Source organism: Danio rerio, chromosome 13 (assembly GCF_049306965.1).
Source record: "Danio rerio strain Tuebingen ecotype United States chromosome 13, GRCz12tu, whole genome shotgun sequence".
Classification (NCBI taxonomy): domain Eukaryota; kingdom Metazoa; phylum Chordata; class Actinopteri; order Cypriniformes; family Danionidae; genus Danio; species Danio rerio.
In genome coordinates, this window is record NC_133188.1 from 37,402,678 (window position 1) to 37,425,782 (window position 23,105).

Consider the following 23,105-nt stretch of genomic DNA (forward strand, 5'->3'; position numbering starts at 1 on the left):
ATATAGTTATTTTAAAGATGACATGAAATGGTTTGGCGAGTGCAGTTTCCTTTCCTGCATACTAGAATTTGTTGTTAAACGTCCTAAAGGTTTGTTTTTATCAACTTTTTACAAGTTTATGTTTTTACTGACTTTACAACTAATAGTTGGAGTAACTATTACTTTTATGATTTCACAGGGTCTTTATAAATCCACAGAGTAGCTTGGCGTGACCGGTTTTCATTTGAATAGTTTTGTGGAAAAGCTCCTGCTACATTAAATTCTCAAAAATATGCCACAGTATGAGACGCATTGATTCAGGCTTAATGTTTACCACTGCAACAGAATGTTTATTTTAGGCATGGGCCCTATTGATGTTTACACTCTCAGCAACCACTGCGCTCTTAATGAGATTAACACATAAAAATCAATTAAACTTTCACTAAACACAGTGTTGAAAACAAAGCAAGCGTGTAGCACGGATATTGTTTCAGTGTCACATTTGGCTCGTAATGTTACAGATGTCTTGACTGATTTGAGATCTTCTCAGTCAGCTCGACTTTTGAAGGCCGTCTCATCTGATTTCCACACAAATATTCTCTGCTAGATCAGCCTACGCAATGTTGCTTAATCCTTTTTTTGTCATTTGTCATTGAAACCACAGTGAAATGTCAGAAATGGGCAGCTGTGATTCTTGCTTATAGGATAGTTCACCCTAAAACGAAAATTACCCCACAATTTACTCACCCTCAAGCCATCCTTGGTGTATACCAAGTCTTTTTCTGTCAGATGAACACAGTCTGAATAATTTTCAATCTTACTAGTCGATTTATCTTCCATTTTTCTGTGTTCTGCTGGTTTTCACAAGATTTTTATTGTATTGTAAATTGTCATATCACACAAAAATATCATCATCACAGCTTTTCAGAATAAGCTTGCTTATATTATAAATTGAAGAAAAATTGACACTAATATTTTACTTTACACTATATTCAATGGTATTACATCAAAATATAAATACATAAAGAGTTTAGATACAAAAACCTCTAAATGGCGTTGATATTTTAAAATTTGCATTTTTCTCCGACTCCTGTCTGTAGGCTGTTATTTTTCGTTTATAGTGATGAATAAGTTATTAAATCAAATAACTGAGCATAAACAAGGGAGGCTGAGACTAATGTTCATTTTAGGAGATCATTTCAGATGGCATACTGTATAGAGGTTTTCTGCATCTGAACTCTTTACATGTATATAATGTGTTGCAGAACACTTCTGGTGCTCTTGAGGTGGGAAAGGTTTGGTGATACTGGTAGGTTTAAGGATGGGTTAAGGTGTAAGAGATAGTCAACAGTTTAATTAGAAATGTACTTATAGAAATGTATTACAGATGTATTTACATGCAGATATTTAATCAAGCATAAGTACAATGGAAAATTGTAAATTTTGAAAATTGAAAATTGTCATTGAATGTTAATTTCAATGAGAATACAGTACATACAAGTTAATTTAATGTAAATTAGGACCAGACTTAATTCTCTAATATAATAATAATAATAATAATAATAATAATAATAATAATAATAATTATTATTATTATTATTATTGTTATTATTATTAAAACAATAATAGCAATAACAACAATGATAATAGTAGTACTACTATTACTAATACTGGTTCTTTGTTTATTTTTGTTTTTAAATTACTTTATAGGACTGTGATCTTTGTTCTGACTACTTTTGATGTAGAATATTTAACAATGTTATGATTAAATATAAATATTTTTACTATTTGAGATTTTATTGTCTGGGATGGTCTGATTGATCAAGCATTGAGCTGCCAGTGCTTTTTCTTTTATTGTCTATGTATGTATACTTTTTTCTTGCACAAGATTCATTCTTACATTTTTCTTCCCATTTTTTAGTCCCTTTATTCATTAGGGGTCACCATAGTGAAAAGAACCGCCAACTTATCCAGCACGTTTTACACAGTGGAGGCGCTTCTAGCTGCAACTCTGTAATGGGAAACATCCACTCCCACTTATTCACACACATACTATGGCCAATTTAGTTTTATTCAACTTGCCTATAGCGCATGTCTTTGGACTGTGGGTGAAACTGGAACACCTGAAGGAAACCGACGCGAACATGGGGAGACCATGCAAACTCCACACAGAAATGTGACAGAACAGATATCAAGGCAATTGAAACAAATGAATAAACTGAAAACACCTGCGAATTGCAAGGAATTGTTAATTAAAAGCCACATTTTTTTTCCAATCCTTTATTTATTTATTTATTTATTTTTTACTACAAGTATCTGTAAATATTATTGCTGCATTTTAATAAAGAAACTTGATTCAATAAATAAATCTCAAGTAGACACTTGGATGAAGCATTTAAAAAGATCTGCTTTCTTCACTTAGTATCTTTTCCTGCTGTCTGCTGTATATCGATTTTTATTTTCAACTCTCAGCTGCCTTGGCAACTTATATTTTTCAGGCCATCACATTTTCTCTGACCTTCAAGCATAGAGCTGCTCTACAGGTGCGTCTCTTTTTTATGCTCCGGTCCAATTACTCATTCCCCTCACTTCAGGCCCATGACCTTCGACCCAGTACGGATGATTGCTTTTTTCCGTTTTCGTTTAAGTTCATTTGATTTTGGCACAGTAGTGTCTCTGTACACGCTGGCTGCTAGACTTAGGTGAATGTTCCCACAACACAAGCAGATGTTCATGCATTTTAATCTGAATTTGTGGCTTTTGTTTGTCTGGATCCATCTCTCTTTATTTCCGTAATTACAGCTTCGGTGGAAAAGTCCAAGTGAGAGCCAGGAACGTCGAGAGACAGAATAGTGTTTTCTCTCACTCTTTCTTTCTGATGGACAGACTCCATTTCACTTTTTTTTTGCCTGTAATTGCTCTGGCTTGGCGGTCAGTGCTGTTGTCATTTTCCCAAAAATAACAAGTGAACAGAGGCCCTCTGTCCTGGGACTCACCTTTGACTGGCCGTGTATTTACCTTCACGGCACCAAGCTGAACTTAGGACACAATTCACTTTACTGGTGTCCTTGTGCAGCTCGAGACAGCTGCTTTACTGACTTAAACACAAGTACAATGGGACACATTTTATGTCTTGCTGTGATCACTGAGCGGTTTTCATTGTGTATTTTTATTCATTGGCGGTACCTGACAGCTGGACGTGCAGAGATTGTGGTGGTTGTTTACTAGCTTGTTTTCTTGCTTGATGTCAGGGTATTATAATAAAAACACACTGTTTATGGTAGAATGCTTTTAATTCTGGAGAGCTGAATTGCTAAAGAGCAATACAGTGCTGATATGTATTCCTTAATATACAAATATTGCAATGCACTTAAAAACATCCACAATTTTCTTTGTGTTTTAAGTACTTTAATATAATAGTATGTAGAAGTGTGTATATATAACTATACAAGTAAATATATACAGCAAAATTATTAGTGTTCCCCTAAAATTGTATTTTGAAGTGATATTTAACAGAGCAAGGACAATTTTACAGGACTTCCTATAATGTTTTTTCGTTTTTCTTCTAATGCAAGTAGAGTAAGACATTTCTTTTAGTTTGGCTGGAATAAAAGCATGTTTACATATATTTATACATATACATAAACATTTCTAAAGGTTAATATTATTTAGCAGCCTTAACTAAATAACAGCCTTAACTAGCCTAGTTAACTTTATGAACCTAGTTAAGCCTTTAAATTGCACTTGAAGCTGAATACTAGTATCTTGTGAGAACAATATTATGTATTGTATATTGAGTACTCTCTTATGGCAAAACAAAATAATGTAGTTATTACAAATCGGTTATTAGAAATTATTTGTTAAAACTGTTTAAATGTGTTGGGAAAATATATTATCTGTTAAATATTTTATATTAGATCATTTTTGTCCTTCCATAGCTGAATAACTTTTTTCATTTGACATTTTTTTTTACAAAAAAAGAAAAAAAAGATGATTAAAAAAACAAGAACAATTTTTTCTTCCAATATATTTTATTTGAATATTTCGCAATTCAATAGTTATGATGTATTTCATTACGTGCCCCCCACCCAACTATAAATAAATAATGTTACTATTATATATAATGATATTACTTGTATACTGCTAACACATATCAATATATTTACCTATTTTTGCATTTTTCATCATTATTATTAACATGCATGCATAAACATATTTCTTGTAATAATTATACATTTTATTCATTAATAGATTTGTGTTTGTGCTTGTCCTGGCATACAGTTGAGCTCAAAATTATTAGTCTTCCTGTAAAATAGTTTTTCTTATTCAAATATTTCTTAAATGATGTTTAACAGAGCAAGGAATTTTTCACAGTATTCCTATGAAATGTATTCTTCTGGAGAAAGTTTCTTTTATTACGACTAGATTAAAAGCAGTTTTAATTTTTTTGAAAACCATTTAAGGTCATTTTTATTAGCCCTCTTAAGCAATGTTTTTTCCATTGTCTACAAAACAAACATTATACAATGATTTTTGCCTAATGAAACTAGATAAGCCTTTAAATTGTATTTTAAGCTGAATACTAGTGTCTTGAAAACATCTAGTAAAATACTACGTACTGTCATCATGGCAAAGTTAAATGAAATTGGTTATTATATATATATATATATATATATATATATATATATATATATATATATATATATATATATATATATATATATATATATATATATATATATATATATATATATATATATATATAAAGGTGTTAATAATTCAGGAGGGTTAATAATTCTGACTTCAACTGCATGTCAAAATAGCAGTAAATGAAATCCTGCCAGTTTTTGACCATCCAAATGAAATCTTGCAAGTATTTGACCATCTTTACCTGCTTCATATGTATGACAGCAGATTTTTCTCTCCATATCTGTAAGTAAATGAATGAATGAATGAATGAATGGAGTAACACCGTGTTTATATGTTATTCTGGTTTTTCTGAAGATGAGTAATAGCGACTATATGAAGAGGTGCCAACAGCAATCTGACCTGAGGGTGCAGGTGATAATGGTCATATCAGCAGAGAGTTTTCTTTGTTATAAGACACTGTATGAGAAGCCAAAGGTGAAACAATCACAGTTATATTGTTTAGAGGGAAAAGAAGTGTGTGTGTGTGTGTGTGTGTGTGTGTGTGTGTGTGTGTGTGTGTGTGTGTGTGTGTGTGTGTGTGTGTGTGTGTGTGTGTGTGTGTGTGTGTGTGTGTGTGTGTGTGTGTGTGTGTGTGTGTGTGTGTGTGTGTGTGTGTGTGTGTGTGTGTGTGTGTGTGTGTGTGTGTGTGTGTATAAAGGAAATCGCAACCCTCAGGACTTCAGCCTTGAAGTGTGGCTATAATTTTTAGAGAATGCAGACCGTCTGTTGGCCTTATTTGACAGTCTCTGCTTCCTCCAGAGCACAAGTCCAACAAAACAGCAGAGAGCATTCAGAATGACCAGCAAGTGTCAGGGCTATGGTGTCCCCAGGAATCCGGCTCCGACGGGGTCTGGCACCGGGCCGTCCGCAGCTGTCAGAGATCTTTGCAGCAAAACGCCAGCACCAGATGAGCTTTGGTAACCTAACCTGGCCCAGGACGCTTTATGAGCCTGGGAACAATCCCGTGTTTTCTTTGAAATGTCTGACTCGACCCCCTGGGTGCTAGACATTAGTGTTGTTCCAGTGCTACTTTAAAAAAAAAAAATTTGGCCAAAATTGTATAGAAAATGCATTTTGGTGCTGTGGATCTCCTAATTCAATAATAATGTTCTGAATGGACTTTTTTCTTTTTTTACTGCTTTATGAGGCGTTTTGGGTGCATTTTCACAGGTCTGGTCTAATGGTGGTGATATGTGAGTGCATAGAAAAGCAGTTTAATCGCTGTGAGAGACCTAGGACTAAACAAATAGAAATGTTCGGAGTGTCTGTTCTGCCATTGTGAAAAGCTTTTATGAGCTTTTTGCTTGGCTGAAAGAATTTAGTCACAACAAAGACAGATCAAAGAATGGATTGTGCTTTTCCTGCTTATTTGTTTGTAAATGTGAGAGCACTTTTTTTCCATTTTTTACCTATAAAAGTGTGTAGAATGGCAGAACTGTTCACGGTAACAATACAAACAAGAAAGTGGGATAATGAATTATGTTGTGCGTGACACTTTCAAGCATTTGTTTCCTTCTTTGTACTCCTCCATCATAAAATATGTTCAAAAGTGAGATCTACTCCACCCTTAAATATCTGTCATTTCTCTTATCATTTTAAACCAGAATGTGTTAAGAGCTCTAAATGCAGACAATGAATACCCAGTATAGCAATGTTATACTCATTGTTATTTTAGTAGGATTTATTTAATGGTAAAGTATGTTTACATTTATTTAATGTTCAGAAGATTTTTAAAATGTTTTAAAATTATGTAAAGAATTTAAATATTTAAATATTGAATTGAAAATATTTGAAAGCTTTATTTGATAGAAATAACAAAAAAAAAAAAACAATATTGTTCATCAATTTAATGCCACAGACATGTTTAAACATTTGTTTAATTTACCATTTTGCACTTAACGAACTAATGGACAGTCTCGCAGGAAAAAGCAAAACTTCTCCATCACCCATCGGGATTTAGAGTTCTGTGCCTTCACCTTAGGCGCAAAGTCCTGATATTTGGCAATTAAGTGCCCATTCTTTTTGTTGATAACAGTGTAACCGGATGATGACAGCACGTGGCTTCTCACCGGTTGCAGATTTCCAGTGGGCCCAGCCAATCTCCAGTGGAGAAGAAATAATATTCTTTCCCAGAGTATCAAATAGGAGTTGTGAGAGGAAGGTTGATGGTCGCTGTCTCTCTATTGATTCCAGTCTGATTATGTGGATGTTTCAATTTCGGCGGCTGTGTGGTTCATGATCCGTGACTTTTGTTTGGTTCGGTACTCTTTTATGGCCTTTTCCACTGTTAAAGGGTACCTAAAAGCAAACCGTACCATACCACTTTTTGGTAACCCTTTGCAAAGGGTACTTACAGCCCCAAAGGGTACCATAAGGTGGAGCTAGCAAGTAGCTGAACGCTATTGGTTTACAGAGATGCATCACTCGCAGAAGCAGGAGAATGAAAACAAAGGAAGTGCCATTTTTAAAAACACAGCTGAGACATTACACTTTAGTTATTAATACATATAATAACAAGCCATGGTCAAACCGAGCTTAAACAAACTTTGTTGTTGTCTTGATGAAAAACCACAAAGGCAAGAAGAACAAAATCTGCTGTGTCCTCCTGTTGTTTTACGAGCCTGACTAAAAGTGTGAGAGGTTTCGCTTTCTCCAGAGAGCTTGCTGCGCATCTTTATTTAAAATAAAAAACTTTTTGAGCTCATATTATTAGGGTGCTTGTGATCATTGCTATCCAATCCTTTCAGAAAGAGACAAACGCGAGAGTGAAGCGCAGAAAAACAAAGGAGAATCTAGAAAAAACAGCAGCAAATATTGCTTCTGCAACCTTAAATATGAACAAACTGCTATGTTTAAATATTATCCTCATCTTTTGGACCTTTATGAACTGATGGAATTACTTTCTAACAAAAGGATACATGTGTTGCTAAAGATTAAAGACACATTTCAGAGGTTTGCACTGACTGTAGGCTATATTTTGTGCTGTTTTTGAACCCAAATAAGGACTCAATGCTATGTGTAGTTTTTCTGTAATAGATAACACATTTGAGACTGTAAGGGTCTGTATGTGTTCATATAAGTTGCATTTACTTATTTTATATAATTGCAGTCGTTACAGTAGGCTATTCGTCATTGATTTGCATTTATAATCAAATCATGTTCAAAGAAAAAAAAAGTATGAAAAAAAAACACAGGCATTATAGCAAATGGCATTTTAAACAGTCTTTGCTTAGAAGGCTGTATAAAACAGCATTCACATGCAGATGAGAGGACAAAATGCAGACATATCTGTGTAGACTGATCCTAAACTCAAAGATAAAAGCCTCAATTCTTATCTGCAGCTTTCCAGTCACATCTGATATTAACTTTGAGAAAGGTGAGATATGTATAATTTCCGTCACCATTTTGGAGCGAACTTGAATAATGTCATTTTTTTTATTTTATTCCCACTGCCTGAACAGTGAGTGTGATTAGCTAATATAACAATTCGTTGGAGCTCTGAAACTAGCGACGGGTGACGAGACGTCTAATATCTGACATTTAGAGTTCTAAGGATCTCTGATTGGCACTTGATTAGGGCCTAATTCATGCCATTATCTCCTCCAGTAGAATTAGCTGGGTAGAAAATTGTGTGGTAAATCACAGGGGCTGGAAACAGGAGGGGTGGAAGGAGGAGCTGGGAAATAAGGCTTAGAGTTTGAAATCAACACATTTAGTTACCTAATCATAAAGTTGACTTGCGGCCCAAAAGGATGGCACGGGACCACCAAATGTTTGCCAACTCGTTTTGGCACTGATGCGTCCTCTCCCTGCAGTTCATTTAGGACAATTTACGGAGTTCTTCTTCTTCTTTCTTTTCACCTCCAGAGTTTTGTGTTTCTCACTCAAACCACCCTAACCCACCCCGACCTGCACTTAATGGCAGCTGCTCCCCCAGGCCTGAACTCCAAACCTCAACGGGGACGGAAAATAATTAGGGAGGGAAAATTGCGCCTGACACCATTTCTGAAAAGCAGGGTATTGTAATGAAAGCAGAGCAAGGATCTTTGTGTCAGAGGGAAAAATTTAAAGGAACGGAGTCAGAGAGAGAGAGAGAAAGACTTTGCAAGAAAAAGGCCTTCGGGGGGTTAGTGAGGCATTACGGTCTCGCCGCAGCACTTGTGGGAAAACACTGAAACTCATGCTCGGGCCCAACAGGTGCCTGACTTTTCTCAAGGCACCGTCTGCACCTCTCCTGGAGAAAGAGAAGGATATGGAGGTTGCAATGATCTGATAGAAGTTTTTAACGAAGCATCCTTTGTTTAGTTATTTATCGCTAACTGCAATGACGCCTATTTTAAGTTTAATTTGTAAGTTGATTCATTAAGGGCATGATAAATTGATAAAAATAAAAAAAATAGAACAGACATTTATAATAGGGATGTTCAGATCCGATTATGTGATTGGAAATTGGGCCTGATCAAGCGGTTTCAGACTCGATCGGAATCGGACGTTACCTCCCGCTAAGGACTCAAATATTTGTATTATTTTGGAACAGATCTACAGTTATGTGGTAGCACAGCGTTATACCTCGTTCTTGACTTCACGCAAAAACAGCAATGTGTGCGGCATGACATGACTTTGTTGCAGAGACGCTATGGATTAAATGCCGGCAGAGTAGAACACTGAAGCAACTTGTGGAAACTGCGAGTCTGGCTGTTTCTCAATATACTTTCTTCAGCATACTTACTCCCTTGTGTTGTTCAACCGCCAAAGTTCAGTTCCAAAACCCAAGACCACAAGAATGGAGGACACGTGAAAGTTCCCAGATGTGTTCTTGATATCGAGGATGCACCAATGCAGACTCGCTTTTTCTAGGCATTTTTCCTTTACAAATGCATGATGGTCATGTGTCTCATTTCTCAGAGCACGCATTCTCTGTTCTTGCAGTCTCCTGAGTTTGTTCTTTTGAGGTAACCTGGCAAGACCGGTTATCACAAGAACGTGAGCCTAGGTCTGCGGTCTGGAGGTATAATAAATTTGATGACGACAGTGTTGCCATAGCAAACTGTGAGATATGCAATCTTGGGATTGCCTGCCTGGTATTTTATTTTTTATTATTATTTTTTATTATTATTTATATATTTTGTTCAAGCTACCTCACTGAAGTGCTCTCTTTGTTAATACAGTTGTTGAATGTTAAAATAAGGTGAATTAAACAGAAAATAATAAACATCCTGGATCTGTTTCTTTGCTCTTCTTTATTCTTTAGTATCGGATCGGGTTTCGGTATAGGCAGATACTCAATCAAATGACTCGGACTCTGATTTGAGGGCAAAAAAGCCTGATCGGGACATCCCTAATTTATAGACTATCAAAACATTGAATTTCAAATAAATGCTGTTGTTTTGACCAATTTACCATTCAAAGAGTTCTAAAAAAGTAAAAAAGCTTGTGATTTACTTTAAAAACTATTTAGCGTACTGTAATAAATCTAATATTTTTCATAAAAGAATTTTATTTTACTTATGTATAAAATAACAAATTAAAATAAAATATTTCTAAATTTTCCTGTTTTATATTTTTGCTCAAACTTGTTAAGCAAAAGAGACTTAAAATCTTAATATATATTAATATTATCTTACAATTATAATCAACATTCAAATTTTTCAACCCGTCTTCATTTTTGTTGACAAAATCAATGGAGAACACCTTCAGAATGAATAACTCAATTGGCGCTGAGTCACACATCCTACAGCCACACGCCTCGAGCGGATCGATGCAACATTAGCAGTAATGGTGGAGGAGACTTGGATTGGCGGTGGTGGACAACACCAGATGCTCCGCTGCATAGTCAGGGAGCAGATAAATGACAGATCTGCTGTTGAAAGGTCCAGCGGGGGCATCGCGGCTTTTGAAGAGGAGTGAAATATTACACTGGGCGGCATACTTGCAGGATTACTACAGACGGAAAGTGCTGTTTTTAGAGCCTTGGCAGCTGTTTTGAAGCCAGTGACTGCAAGCTTCTTTAATAGCCAAGTAATCAGCATTTATACTCAACATCAACTTGACTGTATTAACCAATATAGTGGTGCTTTATTTGATGGCTTGGGTTGTGATGTCATAGTTTAATTTGCATAATGGGGAAAAAAAGCAGATGATCGCAACTAGCAGATGCTTAACATGTTGTAATTGACACTGCTAAAAAAAGAAATAAATGTGTGGCTCAGTTTTGTACCATTAATTGTTAGTATTGCACTAGAAAATTGCAAATAGCACACTATATCTCTTAATGACACTTCCTCTGTTTAGAGGTGACAATAAACACCACACTTAGCTAATGACGATCAGACGCTGCCCTTGTAAGTTCGCTAGCTTCGCAATCAGCAGGGAATTCTCCTTAAATCCTCCCCAGATTAGAAAATAAATTGACACCCCGGCTCGCATCTGGGTCATGCTTCTGCCGCGGCTCGGCTGAGACCTGTTTTCTGTGTTGTTAATTCATTTGTCATGAACAGAAATCATGGGAGTCGCTAGGGAACGATTGGGAACAGTAAGTCCTGCATTCGGAGGCCTGACACAAATTCCCCTGGTTAGAAAGCCACGGTTATTGATTCCCGCAAAGAATTACATTGTTTTGTGCCTCGCGTTGTTGTGTCTGACTAGAAAGTCGAGGAATCGGCTGACTGGACATGATTGCGCTCGGGATCCAAGCTCGGGCCCCTGGGCTCATTACCTGGGCTGGATGGTGAGAATAGGTTCTTGGCTCTGCTTTCTCATCTTGAAAGCCATTTTTTTATCGGAATTCATCTCTAAATATACCTGCGGCAGGGGAGGTAGGAGGGTTAGCAAGATTACGGTATTGAGCCAGCAGACGATTTCAGTTTTAGCACCCAAAGCGATTTCAGATTGCCTGTCTTTAGAGATGTATGAAAGCCGGTGCATTTGATACTTTGAAAAGGGGAGCACGCGCTGCCACTCACACTGACGCTGGCATCACCTGATATGGCATCTGCCCGCTGAACTCCTCTCCAAACTAATGGAGCGAAATTAAACCTGAGCCGCTATGATGCAAGGCCACAGAAATCAGCCGAAGCCTCTCAACGCATCTAACAGGATTTACTGTCACAGCGAGCTGAACTCCCAGATTACTTCTGAAAATCATTACTTGCGTCGTACAACAATGCAATCAGTAAAATATCCCCAGGAAGGCACGTATAGGCTGGTGCCAAGCAGACGATTTGGTTGCGAAGCGATAGAGACCCAAAGAAACACTGCTCTGTTGCTCTTGTTTTGCAGATATTTTGTAATCGGCAACTCGCTTTAGACCCTGCAGTCCGGCAGCCTCTCGCCTAGAATATTGATGAGAGTCTGAAAACACTCCTAATGTGAGTGTCGGTGTGCATGTGGGTGATAGATAATCCCATGAAGGCGGACAAAAGACTGGAGTCCAGGGACCTGAGCCCAGAGAGATGATGATGAGGCGGAGGTAGAGGATTCTGCAGCAGCTGGTGAAGGCTCCAGGGCACCTGAAGACATCTCTCACCCGGTCTGGCTCTCTTTTCTCATGGGAAGAGTTCAGCTCGCACCTGCTGGAGGTGATCTGAAACTCTGTGAAGAAGAACTCTGAAAAAACTCTCCCACAAGCACTCTCCATCTACCACCATTCCTGTCTGAGAGTCTTCTTCAGCTTCGGGCACTTTCATGTCTCATATCTAATATTCCACTGGTCTTTTTTTTTTTTTTTTTAGTTTGACTGTAATGATGTAAATATAGATGAATCTACAGTAGTATTTTAAAAGCAGTGGCTTAAATGTTAACGTTTTATTCATTTTATAGTTTTTATTGAGTATTTAGAAAAATTGAATCAAGAAAAATAAAAACATTTATCGTTCCACATTAACTGTGGTCTCTTGTTATTCGCTGGAGTTGCATTTAAAAAATTACCTGCAATAGGTGAAATCCACAAAGTACTGTAGTTTTTACTTTATACACTTTTCTCAGACAGGCATTAACATTTTCACTCTTTTCTCTGTTGTTTAAACACTCTCAAAGTTCAAACCTTTGTAGAAAAATAGATCCAGTATTATAGAATCAACCAAAGATTAAAACTATTTGATCCTCATTTATTTATTACGTAAATACATACATACTACATAAGAGTAACTTCTACCTTCCCTTATAATGTCCAGAAGTTCCACTTTTATTGTGATGTTTTGCATCTTCCCCTGCCTTTTGGGTGCTAACCCAGGTGCAAAACGTTTCATCAACATTATAGGGAAAACTTGCAAACATACAGCACAGAATTTCAGAGTCACACTGCTAGCGATCGGAGATTTCTGTAAATTTGGCGAGCTGAATGCATTCTGTACTGTACAGGGGACATGGCACCAGGGAGATTGATTGACTGTAATACAGCCAGTCAGAACGCAGAACACAATGTGCTAATCAGGACACAGAACACAATGCACAGTCGAAAAAAAAAAAAAAGTAATTACACAAAGATTTGTGACAGCGAGGCTGCAAAAAGCGAACCGTGTTATAGCAAGGGACCACTGTATAAGATATGGTAGAAATATAATGAAAACTATTTTGGCCATATCACCCACTGCAGTTTCCTGAAGTAAAGTATTGTTTTGAAATATTCATCCAAAGTATTAATTTTCTTGGTTACTGATACCAGACCTTTGACTGGTAGCGTGTATTTTACTTCGATTTAAATGCTTGATAGATTTTTGAGTTTTTTAAGGATGAAAACTATATGCACACACATACGCAGGCTGTTTTTAGTCTTAAGTCATCAGTACTTTCATCAGCTATATCTTATTTTGCTGTGCTCCCTGTAGAGCTGCTCATTTTACAATGCAGTATGCATTTTCCATCTCTGAAATTGTTTTGTCTGCTTTAACCCTGGTGGCCTGTTTGCGGTCTATAAGAAAGCTAGAAGAAACCACTCAAAGAAGTCATTGGCCTCGTCTGTGGCAAACATAATCCATGCAGAAAAATGTAAAAGCACTGTTTTAGGCAGATCTGAGTGAAGATGAAAGCTATCAGTCCAGTATGGTGTATGTTAGGCCTGGGATTGTGAGGACGGAGAATAAATCAGCATTTGTGATGTTTCTTTGACCAGCCTGACACATGCAGAGGGCAAGGATACGAGAGCTGCATAAGCATCAAATAATCAGACATGCAAGAGAAGGCTTCACAAATGCTGAAACGCATTTGATGTGTTCACTAGCAGCATCAGGTCAGATAATAATGAGATTGACAGGCTGTGAGCAAATCTAGATTTTCATCATGTGCTGATTGACTTGTATTACCCAATCTCCGTTCGCTCCTTGGCCTCCAGCTCTAGATTTTACTCGACAACTCTGTACAAACAGAAACCAGGGCAGGTCAGGATTTGACCTCTGACATAATTAGTGGGAGAGATGATACTAGTGCTTACCTCTAGGTGAGTTTACATAGGCTAAGTGCGTGATAGCCTACAGTACATAGCCAAGTCTTCATTGCTTGATTGTACATGTGAACAGTGTATATACAATTGTTCATTTTATTTAATCAACTAGTCATTTGGTTGCTCGACAGCTACCATCAGTGAACAGACTGCAGTAGAGCAGTCCATAACATCATGAGTTTTTCTTTCAGCCATCCGTAATGAAAATCAACCGTTTTGTGAAGAGTTATTAATTATTACTCTTCAGTAAACACATCGTGAGCTTCTGCAAATAGAGTGCTATTACTGAGGGTTTATTTCCTGCATAAATGCTTCCCTCCTGCTGGAGCCCAAACATTCACACACGCATGTTGATTACCTATTCAACATACTACATAGATTTATAGCCTTTTAACTGTGCTCGCAATCTGCAATAACATGCTCCACTTCCTGTAACGCTCATCTCTCAGAGACTGGTGTGCTTGACCAGGCGTATTCACGAGAGGCGTGATTCACAGCCAACTGACTTTTAATGCTAACGCATAAGAGCTGTAATAATGTACTTTACATGCAGGAAAATATGCTGTTTTTACTGTGATGCCATTTGCTGAGAAAATGGTTTTATACATATTGAACTTCGTTTACAGGGGTTTGTTATATACTGTAGGTAATATTTTGGAGTCATTCTGTCTTCAGAATTATACAATAGTTAGTTCTGGCCCTTCAATTTGATTTGCAGAGAGTTTAACATTACTGCCATTGTGTAAATGAGGGATTATCAATGATTCTTTCTCCAGGTTACATTGCTGCACCAAAAATTAGCATCACATGAATCTTTTTTTGATTCACTGAATCATTCAGTGAAATAGTTTGTTTAAAACATGGATTCATTTATAAACAATACTTGCCATGTTATAGGCGCTGTCCCAAATGGGCGACTTCATGAGTTTTAATGGAAACTTACAATGTGTGCATGCTTTTTAGGTCTATGAGATAGTAGGATGTCCCATTTTAAGCCCAGCCCCTTTACAACTTATCATATGTGTTAATTCAGTTGATAGTTATGAATATAGGACATTTAAAATTCAATTCATGTTTATTTCTATAGCGCGTTTACAATGTAGATTGTGTCAAAGCAGCTTAACATAGAAGTTCTAGTAAATTAAAACTGTCAGTCCAATTTTCAGAGTTGAAGATCAGTTCGATTCAGTTCAGTGTGGTTTATTTTCACTGCTAAAAGTCAAAACACTGAAGAGAAAATCCTTAGGTGCGCAGCTCCACAAGTCCCAAACCAAGCAAGCCAGTGGTAACAGTGGCAAGAAACAAACTTTACCAATTGACGGAAGTGAAGGAAAAAAAAAAAAAAAATAGAGGGAAACCAGGCTAAGTTGGGTACAACCTTTTCTCCTCTGGCCAAAATGTCAACTTGAAATGATCGCCAAAGTCTCATGCTTTTTAGTCCCAGATAGTTGTCAAGCTGCTTCATGTGTGTTTTATAAGTGATTTTAACGCACATGTGAATCTCATTTGGTTTTTCTGTAATGAGTAATTGAATTATTCACTGAATCAATTAATTTACCATTTAGTAGCTGGTGTTATGACACACTCGCACAGCTGGAAGCTGCTCAAAGACTAATTACAAGGCCTATGTAAACAGCACACACACGCATCAGTGCTGAGTCTTGTTTAACTGTACTGTAAGCATTACAGCGCATTTTCCTTGCCTTACCTTACCATGTTCGACCCTTGCTTTGTTTTATTGCCTTTGATCATCCACCTGCTTGTTCACCACGTCTCTGGATTTCCTGTATACATCCGTTTGCCCCTGTGTTGACCGTTGCTTGTCTGTCCATTCACCTAATAAACCTGCATTTGGATCCGCACTCCATTGTCAGCATCCCTTAACATTACACTTGGGCATTTTATGGCCCACATGCAGCCCACTGGATGACTTTGATCAGCACCTATGACGTTGTTTTCATTTTTTTTTTCAACCGCAAACAGAGCCTTGCAATGCGCAGGTCTGATATTGTTAGAAAACAAAAGGGGACTTTCACATATATTGTCTTTTGTGTCATTTCAAATAGAGACGCCTGTTCAGTGCACAAATAGGAAGAAATGCACATGCGGTATGTTACGCTCATGTTTTCCAGACACCAAGGGTTGAAAAAATCAAAACATTTCTGAGTGCCACGAGCAAACCAACAGTCATGTGACAGGAACCAACCAGGCAGCTTCACTCTTTGTATGTAATTAAACAGTAATAAAGATAGGGTAATTACCTTAGATTAACGATTGAACATATCCAGATACAGATAGTCTCTCAGCGATGATAGAATTCTCTCACTGAACATAAAAAATATAAATACAAGAAATAATTATTTAATTGATATTAACAAATTAAGTAAAGCAATCAAACAAACAGCACCATGGCATTTGTATGAAGTTGATATTGTGATGCTGGTCTTTAAAATACTTCTTGTGTATACTTGCTTCTCAACTGTCTAATCTGTCTAATCTGGCCCCTTAGAATGAATTGCCCACCCCTGATTTAGAACAATTCATTCGGGAATCAAAAAATGAAAAATTGCAGTGGTCATTAATGTTTTGCCATTGACATAACAGAATAAACTGAATTATCCAGTCTCTAACGTTCCTAAATATTGACGTCTAGCTATTTGTGGATCTGTAGTAAACTTTCCACATGATCAATGCTGATTTTTTTAGGAACTGCATATGTATTAAAAAAAACATGCAATCTTCACACAACGGCAGGACGTAAAGAAGAACGCCTACGCAGCTCTGTCAACATGTCCGTTGCGTTCTGACGGCATTTGATGTGGTAATTGTCAGACTGTCTGAGGAACCGATTCTCTCATCGCAAGCTCTGTCACTGTCTTCATCCTTTCGAACTGAGTGCTTTCTCAAAAGCCATCGGAATCTGTATCTGTCGACTTGCTGTCGCTCAGACCATTAAAGATGATTGATCACAGTGGAAAAATCTTCCCTCCAGCTGGTGTTTTCTTCAAAAAATCATGACAAAAAAAGCGTTATGTAGGTTTTTTTTGTCAACTTAGGTAGATTTTCTGATTGTATTTGTTATTTTCTTTGCCAATGCTGTTCGCGCTCATGTCATCGCACAGTGAATGAGCGAGTGGTTCAGGTCGATCATGAAATTTAGCTGGAGCTCAGCCTCTACTCTGTAACAGCACGCTGTCTGTCATCTTTATTGCCTCTCATCTGCTTGTGTCATTAGCGTACCGAGACTGATCTCCTTTATGACATGCTGTTCATCTCTGTGCAAACCAGATCAGTGGCAGCAGCTAAACCATACATTTAGGTCACATGTATCATGACCTGTTGGCTGGGGTATTGAATCAATCACAGGTTGTGAAGCTGTTTTTTTTTCATGCAGGAGTGATTAGTCTTGATTTGCTTCGAATAAACTTGAATGTAATGTGACGTTTTAGTGTGAAAAATTAATTATGCAACTACATTATTATTTTATAGACACAATACTCTTTAATATGCTATGGTTTGCTATGTTGTTGTGGTTGTCTTCCATAAAGTCTTAAATGTAAAAGTCTAATAGCTTAGAAAGATAATAATAGCACATCTCTCCTTGGATTTGAAATATCATTGATGTTCAAACGATGCATTTAGTGCAGGAAATAATTATTTTCCTGAAATACGAGTATTGAAGATCCATACACAAATATAATAACGACTGGCTTTATTGTTTGGGTTGAGAAAGGTGGACTGTCATATAATTGGTTAAAATGTTTCTCAAATGTCAGTCTTTCATTGATACGTCAGCAGAACAGACATTTGAGATATTTCAAAAGTAATTACATTTTGATGAAAGATTATAAAACCATTTTTTTTTTTTTACCCCTTTTGAATGTGTACATATTGTAAATGAGGTCGGTATACCTTTTTTCGCTCTGCCTTTTCCTTATTTCTGCTTTTGAGTAGCTTTTGTGGATTCATTTATTTTTCTTATGACTGTACCTTTATGATGTTTCTTTGTGATTGATAATGGGCTGCTGAAGGTGTGTCATGGGCTTTTAGAAGAAGGAAGACTATTTGGATTTCTATTTCTCTGCCTACTCATGTAAACTATACCATCAGTCAAAGGCATCCTGGGCTTAACCATGTGAAATTAAAACATTGGGAGGTGGGGACAACCCAGGGAGAGCAAAACAACACACCGATAAAGGATTTTTTTTCCAAATCTGACTGATCAGGGATTTGAAGGGGTTCAGTGGGTTGTTTTATTTCAAGGTGAACACCACTTTTTGCCATTTGGGTTGATCACATATTTTCAGAGCCATTTGTGTTTTATTTTGTTGATGTTTGTATGAATTCTGTTACTATTTTAATACGCAAACCTCACTCCATAATTTTATGGTCGACAATGTTTTTGAGCAAAAATGCAGAATTTTGAAGTGGGTGTTTTTGGAAGCTGTGTCTGTATAAACACAATAAAACATAAGCAAAAAACAAAAAATCTTAGTCAAAGTCATGCTAGCACATAGTATGTGTTTAGGGGAATGTAGATTAAAGGCAAGCACAAGCAACCAAAAACAACAACAGTGGTGAAGTTCACACTACAACCAAAAGTGGAGACGCATCTTAAACACATTGCAAATTGTAAATAGACACAAGCTTCAAGCTTCAGTTGGCACAAAGTCTTATCCCTACAGGTACTGATATAAGGTGACATTGCAAAATACTGGCCTGGCATATGTCATACAGCATTTTTGCTTGTTTTGTGGATATGTGTAAACACCTGTGTTGGAGTAATGCGTTACAAGTAATGTAAGTTACGCAATAATATTATTTTTCTACATAACGAGTAAAGTAAAGCATTACTTTAAGAAAAATAGGTAATAATATTTGAGCAACTTTTTTCAAAAATGTAATACGAGTTACTTTTTGTAATTAATTAATTAGCTTTAAAAAATGTAAAATTGATGAATTAAAAATAGCATCATCATGTTGAATCGCACTCAATGAAAGAATGACCTTCCCGCAGGAACAGACAGAAACCAAGAGGCAGAGCCTTACATTTGTGATGGTATTCTCATTATTCTGAATGTGAAATGGATCGTATCAATAGAAGGGTTTTAATTCACCTATGAGACGAATCGTACAAAAGTAGCAAATACATTGCTCTAAACGTTCTTTAATCTGTATATACGACATGTATATCTCTGGCTCAGGGAGTTCTCAGAAGATAACATCATCATACATAATTTTTTTGAGCATTGCACAACAATGCACTCAGCATTGTTATGCATTACTTTCAAAAGTAACTTTCCTGGTAAACTCCTATTTTTTTTAAAAAGGTTGTGTAGACGTGAAGTTTTTTCAAATGTAAAAGAAAAACATTTGAGTTTTTAGCTACATCATTGTCATGTCAATGTAGCCAAAATTTCCAGTTTCTTAATGTCTCTCCAAACATGTATTTGCACAAAAAGAAGAAAATCAGACATCAATATCAGTTAAAAAAAAGCCAAATCAACACCACAAAACAATATATTTTGGGAATAAATTAAAGTTTTGCATTTCAGTAAAAAAATTCTTGAAAATTTTTAACAAACATTTCTGTTTTCACATCTGTGCTGTTTGTGTGTTTCAGTGGATGGCTGCATACACAGAGCCGCGGGTCATCTCCTGTATGAAGAGTGCCACTCGTTAAATGGCTGTGACACAGGAAAAGCCAAGATTACCTGCGGCTATGACCTCCCTGCTAAATGTAAGTGCCCAAATGTTGCTCTTATTCTTTTGTTTTTCCAGGAAACTGATAACTGCCGTATCGAGTGCTCATGAACCTTAATTTACAGAGTAGTTTCTGAAAACAATAGGCATGACTTTTAGAGAAGAGTTAATTAACAGTCTACCATGCTTCAACTTTGGGCTGTTCCTTGCGGCAGAGCACCCGTTGTTTGCAGTGATGCACTTGGAGCGTGTATGTGTGATTAATGGAGTGGTATTATTAGTGCGCTGATTATCATGATGACTTGCTGTGGTGTGCTTGGCTGGCTGAAGGGGCCATCTGTACTCCAACAAAGACATTAAGGGAACTATTAGTTTGTAATTTGATTGATATTTCATCCTTGATTTATTCCATTAGCTTATGGCATTCTCTGACTCATGTGAGTGATGATGAGTGTCACGCTGCTAGTGGCTTGAAGACGGCGGCGCTACGAGGCAGCGTTGCTGGACTTCCAATGCGGGAGCTGTCTTATGCTGTCCGCCCGCTGTGGTGGAGATGTGCTTAAAACATTAGCGGACTCTAATCTATGGACTTCTCCTGAGGTGGTCTGATGTAGATAAATAAGATCATTGCCCTTCTGAACCCATCAGATTCCAGTATGCAGTTTGTTTAAGCTGGTTTCTCTGTCTTCTCAGGCTTGTTAAGCTACTGTTCAGTTTGGTAGGTGATTAGTCAGATGGTCAGTTAACTGGTCATAAATGTTAAGGTTTGCTGATCTTTGTTAAATTTGCTTATCTTCCTGACTGGGTTAACTGATTTAGCTTGTCAGCCAGCTGATCTCTTAGTCTTACCAGCTTTAATTGCATTGACTAGCTGACCAGTGCTTTAGATTGATGTGGTTTGCTGTTCTTGGCTAATTTATCTAGGTTGCCAGCATTACCAATTACCTTTGCTCTTATATTATTTGTTTTGTTGCTTTTAGTTAATCATCTTAACTTCCAGCCTGTTTAATATGGTCTAGTTCTTCTAAAATATGTGTCTTTCTGGTTTGGGTGAATTTAGCTAGTCCTCTAGCCTGGTAAAGCTTTAGTTGGTTACTCAGCTTTTGTTGCAGTTCCTTTAACTAACTAGTACTTTTAAATTAATTAATTTGTTGGTCTTAGGTTTACCTTGTCTTCCAGCTTTGTTGAAGCTGGTTCAGTTGGTTAATCAGCTGACTAATGCTGCGTTCACACTGCACTTTTCTCCCTACAGACTTCCATTCATTCACTCGTTACTGTGTCAGACCGGAAGCACAAGCTTGTGAGACAATCTTGTCAAAAGTTCAATCTTGATGAACTCTGACCTGCGAAATCGCATCACTTGACTGCGTGAGACCAATCGAGGATCAAAACTTGACCTCTCTGGACAGAAATTTAAAATATGGACCAATCGCTTGCTTTTTTAAATGTCTACTCATCTTGTTTAATTCTGCCCCTTTTCGTAGCACCGTACTACAGAGTTTTGTGTGCTCAAACTCTAGTGTGACTGCAGCTTAATTCTCTTAAATAATGAGATTTATTGCTCTCTGTTACAGATACCAATAAACCAATTGCCTAGCTTTACTTGGTCACTAATGTGTTTAAACCAGAGATGGGCAGACTGGAGGGCCGGCGTCCTGCAGAGTTTAGCTTCAACCCTAATCCAACACACCTGCCTTTAGATTTTATAGTCATCTTGATGACCCTGATTAGCATGTTCAGGTGTGTTTGATTAGTGTTGGAGGAAAACTCTGTAGGACACTGGCCTTCCAGGACCAAGTTTATGGTGATGTGGTTTACTTGCTTTAAAATAACATGGGTTGCAGTTCTTGGCTTATTAACTAGTTTACCCACATTGCCAGTTGACTGTGCACTTAAATTATATGGCTTGTTGCTTTTAGTTAATTTAGCTTAACTTTCGGTCTGGCAAATATGGTCAGCCAACTTTTGTCCAAGTCTTACAGCTAACTACAGCTCTTATCTGATGTTGTTTGCTGGTCTGAATGTGCGTCCCAAACCGCACACTTATGCACTATTCAATGCCATTTTGTAGTATAAATAGTGCAAGTAGTGCGTTTACACTGAAAACTCTAAAAGAAAATAAGTGCACTTGTATTACCCGGATGATGCACTTATTTGACCGGTAAAATGAAATGTGTAATGGTGCACACTTCACGCACTCAGCGACCGCTGTTCACGTAGCGGAAGAGGCGGAGCTATGGGGCTCACATGTTGGATAACTTTATTTATTTTGCATTGTGAAAGCGAAATTCTCATATGAGTGTGATTTATAGTGCCTTCCGATGGAGAATGCAGTAATACTTATTATTATTTGGTATTATTTGGTACTTTGTTAATTTATTTAGCTAATTTGGCAACTGTCAAACGTCGTCTAGGACCTATGCTGTTGATAAGTGCACAAGTACATAGTGCATGAGTGCATAGTGTAGTGTGCCATTTGGGACGCAGCTTTAGTAAATTAGTTACTTTTATATTCTGGTTAAACTGATTTTGTAGGTCAGATAGCCAGACCTCCAGCCAAACCAGCTGACTAGTTCTTCTAAAAAATGAATGCCTTTCTGCTCTGGTTAATTTTAAGCTTTAATTGATCAGTCAGATTGTGTTGCAGCTCTACCAGCTAATTAGTATCTTAATTGAATTCCTAGCATTAGCTTGTCTTCCAGCCTTGATGAAGCTGGTTCAGTTGCTCAACCAGCTGGTCTCCCAGTATTACAGTACCAGCTGACTAGTGCTCCTAAACTGTGTGGTTTACTAGTTTCAGATAATTTAGCCTACATGTATCTCTCAGTCTGTTACAGTAAATTGGTTTATGAGCTGGTATCCTAGCTCCAACCAACAATATGGTTTACTGATCTTATTTAATTCAAACTAGTCTCCTAGCCTGGGTAACCTACGGGTTAGTCTACTAAGTTAAGTACGGTTGTGTTCTTTTGTATGTTCTTTATTAGTCTGATAAAAAGCTTAAACCATTTGACTTTAAAAATTAGTCTATAGTAATTTTTTGTTCAATGTATTTGTGCTTACTCCTCCACTTTGTTTTTAATCAGGGATATCACTGTCCAGTCATGACTCAATTCTTTTTATTGCTATTCATTGTCTCATTTTTCAGCTGCCGCAATGCTGGGCAGCTTAAATATCTTGAGAACAATTTTAGATGTTTTGTATTCTGCCACCTGTCTTTTCTAACAAGAAGCCACTATTGACTAAACGAGAAGCTCCGTGGCTTTCTCTACTGTCCTTGATTTAATGTTATGTCACT

The 23,105-nt window shown here is 37.2% G+C and overlaps 1 protein-coding gene across 6 annotated transcripts in view; it reads left to right on the forward strand.

Moving 5' to 3' along the window:
* The window catches only part of macrod2 (mono-ADP ribosylhydrolase 2), an 862,720-nt gene that overhangs the window by 251,054 nt on the left and 588,561 nt on the right, over nucleotides 1-23,105 (forward strand). For all 6 annotated transcript variants that reach the window (XM_017358720.3, NM_200549.1, XM_073919424.1 and 3 more), the window contains 1 exon segment: nucleotides 19,728-19,844. In XM_017358720.3, coding sequence (XP_017214209.1) covers nucleotides 19,728-19,844 — 117 coding nt within the window.